Source organism: Chaetura pelagica, unplaced genomic scaffold (assembly GCF_000747805.2).
Source record: "Chaetura pelagica isolate M959 unplaced genomic scaffold, ChaPel_1.0 scaffold227, whole genome shotgun sequence".
Lineage (NCBI taxonomy): Eukaryota > Metazoa > Chordata > Aves > Apodiformes > Apodidae > Chaetura > Chaetura pelagica.
The window spans coordinates 484,765-496,836 of NW_009953796.1; the positions used below are offsets into that span (position 1 = coordinate 484,765).

At 42.6% G+C, this 12,072-nt stretch overlaps 1 protein-coding gene across 1 annotated transcript in view; it reads right to left on the reverse strand.

Moving 5' to 3' along the window:
* The window catches only part of CA5A (carbonic anhydrase VA, mitochondrial), an 18,983-nt gene extending 13,274 nt beyond the window's left edge, over window positions 1–5,709 (reverse strand). Inside the window, exon 1 of the mRNA XM_010001094.1 lies at window positions 5,589–5,709. Coding sequence (XP_009999396.1) covers window positions 5,589–5,709 — 121 coding nt within the window. The remainder of the gene's footprint in view (window positions 1–5,588) is intronic.
* Window positions 5,710–12,072: the final 6,363 nt, after the last annotated feature.

Genomic DNA, 12,072 nt, shown 5'->3' on the forward strand with positions numbered 1-12,072 from the left:
GATCCTGCCCCAAACTGCTGATCCTGCCCCAAACTGCTCACAGGAAGGGCAGGAGAAGATCCCTTTATGGCCACTTCACCCAACTGCCTCTGTCCCAAGGGCTGGAGGCCACAGCAGATCAATTCCAAGCAGAACAACTCAACCAGTGTCTGATGCTGCTTGAGGCAGGTTTTGATGAAACTGGTTAAAACTCTGGTTACTTCTGGCACCTTTTCTGTGCTGCAGCGCCCAGCAGGGAGCACGAAGCAAAAAGGGAAGCTGAGGGTGTCACTGGAAGCACAGAGATGAAGTGTGTTCCTTCTTGTTGAGCAGGCAGGAGCAGAACCACCAGCCCAGCTCCTGCCCTTGGCCTTGAAGAATAATTATTGGTTATTTCTCTTAAAATCAGGTTTACAAATCTGCATTTGCCTTCTGGGCAAACAAAGAAAGAAACCCCCAAGAATTAAGAAGCACCCCTTGCTTTATGCTGCCCCCTTCATGGGCAGCTCGCTGAGCCAGGGTCTGCTCTGTTGTTCACCTTGGTTTCCTGCATATCTGTGGTGTTGTCAGAACAGTCATAGTAAATATGGTGATAAAAAAAGCAAGACCAGGATGTGAGTCATCTGTGAAGGGAGATCTGCCACAAACAGACCTAATCTGGGCTTGGTTTATTTTCTTGTTTTAAAACCTTCCAGACAGACACAGTGATGCTCCATTTAATTTGATAGTATTTGGAGGCTTCTTGTATTTGCACTGTGGTTTTTTCCTACCTATCCCAGCTGAAGTACATGTGTAGAGCCACCCAAACAGTCCCAGGCTTTTGAATTATACTTTATAATTAATTGCAGCTGTGGATACTTTGTTTGGAGCAATAGTAAAAAATTAATTTAGAATTGATACAAGTACCAATTTTGGAGTGGGAGTCAAGATCCAGATGGAAAGACAGGTTGTGTATATTACTGGATTATCATAATTGATAACATTATTTCCAATAAAATATTTTGAAGACCACAGTTCTATGGTAAAAATCCAAAATAAATTCAGTTAAATTGAGGGATTTGCTGCCAATTTACACTGTTGTAAATTTGATCTAAAGAGACAAAACATTGTTCAGTGTTTCATTTTAGATTTCCTTTAAGTATCTGGGGAGGAGGGTGTTCTCATGGGTTACAAAATAAGAAGAGTATGTAAATTAGTTCAGGTGGTTGTCAGTAAGAATGAGGGGTAAAATGACTCAGATTCAGTTTATTTCAGTCTTTATAGTTTTAATCCTTAAAAAGGAAAAAATACAAGCTCCCAGGGAAGTGGTCACAGCACCAAACCTGCCTGAGTTCCAAAAGTGTTTGGATGATGCTCTCAGGCACATGGGGTGATTCTTGGGGTGCCCTACACTGGGACAGGAGTTGGGCTTGATGAACCTGATGGGTCCCTTCCAACTCAGCATAGGCTATGATTCTATGAAAAGCTGAATAAAGCACTTGGATTTGTTTACACATGGGCTTTCAAACAAGCTTCACTCAGCCCTGAAGTAAAAACGGAGGACAGCACGGTGGGAACAGCTGAGAAACCCCACCTGCTTGAAGGAAATATCTTTTTGTCCTAAGCTGAGCAGGGGTGCTTTCCATAGCAACACATGCTGGACTAGAAAAATAAACCCAAACCTATCACTGAAACTCAATCAAGAACCATTTATTTAAACTTTAAGGGAGCATGGCTCTGCTTCAGCCACCTGGATTGATCATCACAGGGGAAATCCAGAATAGCTTGATTTCTTTGAAGCTTCCTCACATGAATGAAGATGTTGGAGGATAACAGCAGTGGTTGGCTGAGGTCCATTGTGGAAAGGTGTGGGATGTTCTGCTGAATTGATGTCAGATTGGGACTGTGATGTAGGCCAGTTTGTTGATAAACAGTCCAGTGCTTTTTATCAAATGGATGTAACTGAGAGAGTCCTCTGAGCTCCACAGGAAAGCTGCAGCAGATAGTGAAATGCTGAGCTTTTCTCTGCTTCCAGAATGTTTGGCTGAGATAGGAGCCTGGATGAGAAGCCAGTGGCTGAGGCTAAGTCCAGATAAGGAGAAGGTAATTCCAGTTGGCAAGGTAAAGCAAATAGAGGCTTTATCTTTTCTGTATAAAAACATTTGCTAAAATTATGAATTCAGGTTTACTAACTCAGCATGCAAAAGGCTTAGAAGATCTCTCATGGACAATCTGTGTAGTTACTGCAGTTGTATGTGGAGCCCTGGAGGTGGCACACCTGGATTGTGTCAGTGATGTACTCACACAGTTCTGTAAAAAACAAACACCCCAAAACTTGAAGGATTCTGCTTTTCTTGTTACTTATTAAAATGATAAGAAAATGTAATTCAGGTCTGCTCTGGCAACAAAGACTAGGGCAAGAGTGTACTCCAGAGACTTAAAATCCTTGTGAAGAGCATTTCCAGCAGCTCCCTCTCCCTTGTACTAAAAGGTCTTTGAAACCACAGTCTCCCTCTCTTGTTACAAGATACTTCAGAGCTTAGCACAGACATCCACTGCAGTTGACATTTTTACATATGTGCCATGATTCTTAGCAATGCTTCTTCAGTTCTTTACCAATGCATTGCAGAAAACCACTTTTGTCCTTGTGGGGACACAAGGGGAATCCAGTCAAGGCCCAGGGAAGTGTCAGCCTTTGAATTGTTTAACCTGTGTCCTCACAGGAAATGTCTGAATTTAATGCCAAGTGAAAACAACACCACCCAGCTTGGTGGGAGACCTCTGTGTGTGGGGAGAAAGAGGTGAAGTTCAGGAAAATGGTGAACTTTACATTGGAGACATTAACTAAGAGCTTGACAGTCCAATTCCACCGTTCCTTTGGTTAAGTTTTTGTCACTGAAGCCTCCATTTGTATTGTTGGCTGTGAGTAATTAAATGTAATGGCATGTGCTCTTGGCTCACATGTGTGCTGTGCCAGATGGAGGAACCAACCCACAGGCTTCTTCAGAGCTAGTGTCTGTTTACTGGCAGCTGAAACCAGCCATTCCAAAGATAGTGTTTTCCTGAATCAGTTTGTTTGGGCATTTCCTGCACGAACCTCATGGAGTAGCAGAAGATTTGAGTACTAAGTAGTATCTGCCTTAAATTTCAGAGAAGAATGTGAGTAACAAGAGTCAGATAGCAATAGTTGAGAATGTAATCAGCAGTGGTGTTATGATGGAACAGCCTTGATCTCTTCCTGGAATGTTTGTTACCATGAAGAGAGTTTTTCTTTCTCAGCACAGCTCCCCATGGACAAGTGTCCACAGCAAAAAATACAGCATCATTTAGCTCCAGAGTGGGCACTGACCATGGGTAACTATTAGTTGCTAATTTCTCCATCACATGTGGAGATTCAGACACCTATTTTTCTCTACTTGACCTTCTTAGTTGACTGAACAATTTAAAATAATTTTCCTGGAGTAATACTTTCACTGATGAAACAGAAATGACACTCAATTTCACTATGCTCATCTCCTGATTTTTTAATTCTGTAGGCCATAACATTTTGTGATATATTAATACTGAACAAGCAGAAGAATGAGGAGCTGCAGAGAGGGATTCTATGCTGCTAATTCATGGGTTTCATTACTTTTTTAATCAAGAATGTTGATATACACAGTCTGCCTGGCTTCTAAAATTGAAGTCATTTGACGTGCAGTCAATATTCACTTGCAACCTTGGTTTATGTCTTCAAATATAAAAATAATGAATATACAATAAAAATAATGCATAAAAATATAGAATTATGACGTTTTTTTAACCACAATTGCAGTGGATTCAGTGGCTTTCCCCTCTACAGCTGTAATTCCCATCACTGCACATAATGAGCAGTATTTTGTGAGCCCAAGCTTTATTCTTACTGGCACAGATTTTGGTTTTGGCTGTTGAATCTCCAGCATTTAAAAGGTTTGCTGGTAAATTGCAGATAAAGGCATAATAAAAGCATTGTTTGTCACTATTAGGATATGTTCTTTCATATGCACACATCCTTGAGTGGAGTGGGTGTACATACAGATGTACAGACTAAATAACACACCTAATTGAGATTAATTAGGAAAGCTACTATTACATGCACCTAATTAACATGAATTTGTTAGAAAAGCTACTGTTTTATAAGGTGTGAATTATGAATAATTGTTTTTCTAAACATTACTGTAGTGCTTTTCTTTGAATAGATCATAGAATCAGATGAACAATGTCTTATATTGATGGGAAAATTAAGAATTTGGCCCTTTCATGTTGTTGTCTCTTTAGTAAAATAATTCAATGCTATTCTTGTTCCTTGAATTAGGCATATTATGTAGATTTACAAGGCACCTTTTTACACTGAAGGTTAAGTGCTGTATTAACAAGTTATGTTACTAGATTGAAGTACCTGCTCTGTTTTAAGCTTTCAGAGTACAATTCATATTTTCTGCTTCAAGTAGCAGAAAAACAGGACATTTAGACTGAGACCTCTGAAACCCACTGCAAGCCATTCATCTCTGTAAGAATTGCTCTGAATTATTTTTGATCTGCTATGTTGACAGGGAAGCTTGCATGCCATTTATTACATAAAGCTTCCATGTCTAGGAAAATACACAACACAGTGCACGTGGCACTTGGCAGCTAATCCACCAGGGTTTTTTTGGACATGCTCATCACTCAGTGACACAAAGTATTTTGACATCATCTTCAAAAATGCGTTTTCAAGTACAGAGCTGTTGAACACTGACATTCACTGAGTATTTCTTCTACCTTTTATTAGTAACAAAGCCTGGTGCTTGTCTCCCTTCTGCTTTATGCCTGTCACAAAACCAGCTGTTTGCTCATCAGTTAAGTAAATACAAAATTTGTCATTTGATAGTTTGAATAAAAGGATCTGGTTGTTCTTTGGGAAAAGCTGGGGAGCTGAATACATTTACAGAGGAAAAACATAGGAAACAAAAGAATTTCCTAAAAGTAAAAAAATTACTCTTCACTGTTGCTTCAGCTGACATGCCCTGCACAAGGGCAAGTAGACATGTAGTCTCTGTCGGGCCTCATCTGATTGTAGATAAGTTAATCAGTGTTTTACATAACTAAATCTTTGACATCTTCCAGCAGAGTCCTGCACCTCAGGGAGTGATTCAGTGTAGTTCACCACATTTGGAGGTGTTTGTGGTTTGTACTTCTACAGGCCTCCTTTTCAAAATTAAGCATTGAATTCAAAGTCACTCCATCATTTTGCTCTAAATGTGCTTTCAGTTGCACTTACAAATAGTTTTCATTGAAACTAGTCAAAACCTTGCAGGTAAAAAAAATGAATTGTTGCATAGTCTGTCTTTCCATTGTAGTTACAAGTGAAAAATCCCAAACAACCCCATAACACCAACACAGCAGAAATGACAATGTTTTAATCCTGCACATGGAGGTAAATAGTGCAATTCAAGACCATATTTCTAGCTCATGTTTCAGTCATTCTGCTATTTTCTTTCATCTTTCAGTCACATTCTCAGATTCCCCTTTCTGGTTAGCTGACAGATAAGAAGGAAGAGCAACACTTAACTACACTGGCTGCTTTTGTACCTCCACAGGCAGCCAGGGCTGGTAAAATGAAGCACACTTACAGGCACCGTTCCTGCTCCGGTGGGTGCAGGTGGCCAGGCTGCAGGGTCGTGCTGGGGGGCTCCAGACCGTTTTCAGCTGCTTGTAGAAATGCACCAAGGTATTTGCCTTCACACTCTTCATTGCTCTCACCTTGGCACTTCAAGTCTTCAGCTCCTCAAGCAGCCAGAGGAGCTTCCCTGAGTCTGGTGACCTGTCCACACGAAGTGGAGGAAGAAAACCCTGTGGCTCTGCAGCTTCAAGACAACTTGGGTGTCTCCAGACAAAATCTGAGAGCACCCTTTTCTGGTTGGAGAGGTGGAGCTAACCAGGTGGTTAATTTTCAACTTATCCCTGGACTGGCTTCTTCATTGGCTCTACCTTTGTTGGAGGGCCAGCTGGTTGATGATTATTCTCTGTGTGCTTTCCAGGGTCTTTCTCTTCAAGCTCCAACACTGAAGGGTGACAGAAACCCCTCTTTGTGTTTCTTATCATTCCTTCATGCATAAATGCTTTGAATTTGAATGGTTGTATATTTGAATACTGATAGCTAGCAATTGCTGTCATTAACAGCTGTAATTCTGAGGATGGGTGAGGCATAAACTGAGGAATTCACAGAAACCTGGTAGACACCCAAGGCTTGCCCAGCAGACCAGGAAGGGGAGCAGCCTCCATCAGAGGAGTCTTTTGGCTCTGAGCTGTAATATGGGACCTCGAGCCTCAAGGTGAGGAACTTGTTCTTCTGAACTATCAGATGTCCCATAAGAGGGTTAATTTTGTACAGACTAGGAATAGGAACAGACATAAGGAGCCATAATTACTCCTCCCACTCACACACCACTTTGAGCCACCTGAAGCATTTTTTTTTTCTCCGGTGAGGAGATTTAGATGTTTTACTGACCTGTGTTTCTTGGAGATGAAAGCACAAAGAATGTTTCCCCTCATTATTTCCACATGCAATTCCAGTAACTTTGTTATTTCACATGAAAGATCCATATAAAAATCCCATCCTTTCATTTTCTTGGGGATGTTTGCTCTTCCCTCCATAGCTGGAACCCATGTGAGTGGCACAGACACAAGCAGCTGCTGAGTTAGAGCTGTAGTTTCTTGGGCCAAGCAATTAATTTTCTGAAGACTTCTTATAATGCTACAGGCTATAAGAGACCAAATGGGAATGAGGATGGAGAGCCATTAGGAAAGGCTGCCTGGCCATGCCAGGGAGCAGCAGGAGCCAGCTGCTCTCCAGGGACAGAGCAAGGGGAAGCCAAGGATGACCCAGCACAGGCAGTGCCCCCAGCAGCAGTGTCACCCCAGAGGCTGAGCTGGCTGCCAGGAAAAGGGTCTGTTGACAGTTCCAGGCACAGCAAGTGACAAACCAGGTCCAAGGTCCAACAGGAGAACTCAAGACAGGAGCAAAAGGAGACAAAAAGAAGCAACAATAAGAGTTCAAAGTCTCTCCTAGAGACAGTGCTAAAGACAACCCCAAAGATAAGCACCCTCCCCAGAGAGGTGAGGGGCCCAGGCCTGGGCTTAAATGGGCTCCTGGCCCATGGGCAAGGCTGTGGGTGGAGGCTGCAGGTGAGGCTTGTCAGGACCATAAAAACCTGTTAGTGAGCTCAGGGTCACAACAACACAAAAGTGTTGTGGGGTCTTCAGTAATTCTTGCGTAAGTATTTGTACAATTACTGTGATTATTTTCCTCCATTAAGTACACAGGAGGGCATACCTTGAAAGCTACAGAAACTATCAATGACAGAGCAAGTGAAATTATTAGACTATTAACATTATGCCATTAACACCCACTCCTTTCTTAATCCATATATTTATTTGTGAAATATTTTAAATAGTTATTTTTTTATTTCACAAATACTGGTGTTTTGCATTAAAAACATATTTGCTTGATGATATTTTCATACTACAGATGCAGGTTTGTCAGCTCTTATCACACAGGGTGTGAGTGCAAGGCTCAAGGAACCCTCTCTGGAATCCTAAAGGGGCAAGTTTATCTGTGCTATTTACTATTCCAAAACCTACTGTTAAGGAGTCTTTCTTAATGCTTGTCATTTATTATCTCAGCTGCCTGCTGCAGTGTCTAAGAAGCCATCACCAGCTGGGGGTTCTGCCTGAAGAACTGCAAGATGAAATTTCTATTGTTGCTCATAATTGTGGGTAATTACATTTGTGGAGTGTGACTGTATACAATGGAAAGGTGCTTATTCTGCCTTCACAGAAACTAGAGAAGTACAGAGCTAGAAATTCTTGCTGCCACTACCCATGGGAATTTTGCTCTGTACTAGACAGGATCAATATTTTGGTTTGTTTCTGATGCTCACTAGGGGGTCACCAGGACTTCAGACGAATGCTGTTACTTGCAGAGAGAAAATTCCCTGTCTGATTTAGTGTTTCAAGAAGTCTGATTATCCTGGCATCGTGCTGGCAAGGGTGTTTCTGTCCTCATCTTGTCTCAGTTGCAGCACTGGCAAGTCAAACCCAACAACTGAGGAAAAGTCACTTGATGTGCTGGCCAGGTTCCTTTTATACAGCCCACTGTGCCATTAACCTTCAGCACTGCATGGGTACGTGTTCAGCTTGTCTTCCAGGGTCTGCTGTGCTTTTCTCCAGAGCTTTTCCCCCTAGCAGTCAGTCCCCAGGTTCTACCAAAGCATGGGATTACCCCATCCCAAGTGCAGGACATTGTGAGCCATCAGGTCTGCTCTGGATGGCAGCCCTGCTGTCCTGCAGGTGACAAACACAGTGTTACTTGGAAATCTGCTGAGGGGCTATTCCAGCACTCTGCCCACTCATGAAGATTTACACTCAGTTCATTTTACTTCTCACACCTTAAAAAATGGGGTTATGTCCCAAATATCTAAATGGATGCAGGTCCAGAACTAGGAGATGGTCAAGTTCTGCTCATTAATGAGGCATTAATTGAATAGCAGCATTAATGAGGCATCATTGCTGTGTGACATTTTGTGTCTGGATTTCTGAAAAAAATACCTGAAGGTGGGGAGCACACACTGAATGAAAAGGCAGTTCTCAGGCAACCCTCACTCTGCAGAAAAGGATAAAACCTAAAATCACTAATTGTAGTGAGCTCCCCTTCAGGCTTTCTATAATCCCAATGGATTAAAAAAGACTTGCTGGTGATATTGGTACCTGACCAAGTAAACATGGTCTTTGGCAAACCTGAGCGAGGCTGGGCAAACTAGCAAATACTGGGCAGAGATATCAGCTGTGGGACAGGGGAAAGGGCAGCAGGACAGCTGGGAGCGTGATCCTGGGAAGATCAGTCAGGACACAGCAAACACAGAGCTTGTTAGGATGGCAGATTTCTGAGAAGGGGAATAGCCTGCTATCATTTATTTCCCCCCCCCCCACGATGTATGCAGGGAGATGAAACAGTGTGCAAATAAATAAGGGAACACTGAGATAATGCCTGACCCTTCTCATCTTATTTCTTAGACTGGTAAAAAATGACCTTACAAGGCCATGAACTTTGACCAGCTAGATGACCAAATATGTAACCATGTTTTTCTCTTTGCTGTGGGAATTCAAGGCCTTTTCTTTCATCCTCAATTCTGAAAATTAGCAAGATCTTCATTGAATGAAATGGAGTGTCCCCAGCATAAACCAGCAGTGAGATCAGAGATCAGAAAAGGTCTGGGCCTTGTTCTGAGTCATCAAGGTAGCTGAAATAGGCTCAGGAGCAAAACCCACTTGATCCTGACCTGTTTTCTGTAGCGAACAAAGAACAGTTCTCAGAGAATTGAAACCAGACACGGTGTCTGAAAAGTAAGTGATGAGGAAGCATGAATTAGGAGGAGGAAAACTGACAACTGGTTTTAACAGCAGATAAGTTGCCTCCTGTGATCACACGGATGTGTTTGTGTCCCTCTCCAGTTATGAGAATCAGTATATAGAAAATGGGTAAAGAAACTCAACAGAAACTGAATTGACAGGGGAACTTCAAGTACTCCTTTTGTTTTAGTAGCAGAGGATGGGATCAGGGATTTTATCCACAGGAAACAAAACTATTCCTACAGAATTCTTATGACAAACACCCTGGAGCTACTTCTGTGCCCTGATCACATCTTCTGTGTTCTTCATGTCTTTGTTTCTATATTCTCATGCTTAGCAGCGAATATAATTATGAATGTCTGTCACTTGTTTAAACAAATGCTTTGTTTGGCAACCTTTGTTTTCCTGCTGCTGGTGCAGCTGCAAAATTGTGTGCACAGTGTGTTAATTTTTTACCTTTGATGCTATGGTAAGTTGTTTTTTTTCCTTACAAAACAAGAAAAAAAAGAAACTGATGAATGAGATACCCATCTCTCCTGATCCGTAAAAAACATGTGAAAGCAGCAACTTTCTTAGGGAACAATAGTAAATGAATGCTGATACAATGGTAAAATAAGCTAGATATTTCCTGGAACCAAATGGTTCTTCATAACATGACAGAAAAAAGTTGGCACATACATAAAATGCAAGACAGAGACAAAAAAAGAAAAAAAAAGAGGATAAAAAAGGTGAGGAAATAAACCAACAAGAAATATATTGTTATTTTATTAGTATTTTATTAGGAACAACAGACTAACAGGACAACAGGGTGTATTTTCTTCTATAAAATGAAAATATGAAATTGTTGTGTTAGCACCTTCAAGTTCTTACTCATTTTTTATAAGGGGAAAGGAAAATAAGATTTGATGTAGGCACTGGAGCAAGTTACTGTGGTTTAAATCATAGAATCATAAGTTGGATCATAGAATCTTGGGTTGGATGGGATCTCTAAAGGTTGTTTAGTCTAAACCTTCTACAATCATCAGGGACATCTACAACTAGATCAGGTTGCCCAGTGACCCAACACCCTCATATGAGAGAACTTTTTCCTAATGTCCAACTTAAATCTACCTTTCTCTAGCTTGAAACCATCACCCCTTGTCCTATTGTCCTATGCCCAGAGAACAGCTCTTCCCCAGCCTTCTTATAGGCTCCTTTCAGGTACTGGAAGGAAATTTCTTCACTGAAAGAGTGGTGAGGCACTGGAACAGGCTGCCCAGGGAGGTGGTGGAGGCATCATCCCTGGAGGTGTTCATAAATGGGTAGATGTGGTGCTGCAGGAGGTGCTTTAGTGGTCATGAGGGTGTGTAGGGCTGACAGTTGGACTTGATGATCTTGAAGGTCTTTCTGACCTTTGTGATTCTATGATTCCAAGGTACTGCTGCTGCCTTTCCTAGTGATAAATTAGTATTTTTAAAATTATGTTGCTGTTTGTGATCAAAGATGTAGGCATCAGTTGGATGCTGCCAGCATTTCCTGCAGTTAATTTGATGACTGTGGGTGGAGAGTAGAATGGGTTTGACACCAAATGTTTTCAGGTTTGTGTTGTTTTAGCTGAGAAATGATTTACTGGCTGTGCAAAGAAGAGCAGGGTCTCACCTCCTCAGCAGAATATGAGTTAATTATCTCTGGATGGGAATGTGCTGATGAGAAAACAGGACAGCTTTTAAATTGGATTTGGTTTATGATGGCAAAGGCTTCTACCAGCAGCTTCCCACAGCAGATGGTGCACAGGTATTTTTATCACTCTTTGTCTAGGTGGGACCTGGCATTTGCCTGAGTGCAGCAGGGATTGTTTGTCAAATCTGTGACAGGGCAAACCTGGGCAGCAAAGCCTGAAACAATCCTGTGTGAAAAGTCAATTTATAAGCAGTTTAACCTTCGACCTTCCTAATCTGCTTCTGAAGGAAGAGAACACAACAAATAAATCAACAGACTCAGCTAAACAGTGACAAATCTGGAAGGAGGAGCAAGGGGTTTTCCTGACACACCAACTGTGGATTCCCAGGCTCGTGACAACCCCTTTAATGCTGGAAACAGAATCTTGAGAAGCCACTGGGAGCACTTGGGAGGAAAGGCACAGCCCATCTGCCTCTGTCAGCTTCAATTTCCTGGGCCAAAGCATGAAACCCCTCAAGCCCTTTTCCCTGGCTCTGCGACTTCCAGACAAACGAGCAGGAAAAGCTGCTGCTCCCCTGGGGTCTACAAGCACTTGAGAAACTGGAGCTTGTGTGACGTGCAGGCCCAAACCCCTGCAATGAGTTTGAAGGGGCTCAGCAGCCCCGCTGGGCCGCGGGGCTGGGGGTGTCGGGGCAGGAGAGTAAAGCTGAACCCGAGGTGCGTGTGGTGACACCGCAGGGCTGAGTCAAGCTCCTCATTTAAGGGGCATCTCGGTGCAGGAGTCTGAAAGTCACGGCTGGGGATGCTGAGAACGGAGGTTTGTCTTGGGCATCCCTGTGGTGTATAAGGGTCTGGTAAAATAATTAGATTTCTCGTCTTTCCGAGCTGCTCACGCGCTTCCTCCGAGCTTCCCTTTCCGCGCTGTCGCCTGTTTTTATCGGGTTTTATCAGCAGGTTTTCCACCTTCTCCCCGTCACGCCGCTCCCGCCGCGGGAGCGAAGCAGCACGAGAACCGGCCCGAGGAGCCGGTTCAGCCCGTTCCCCACG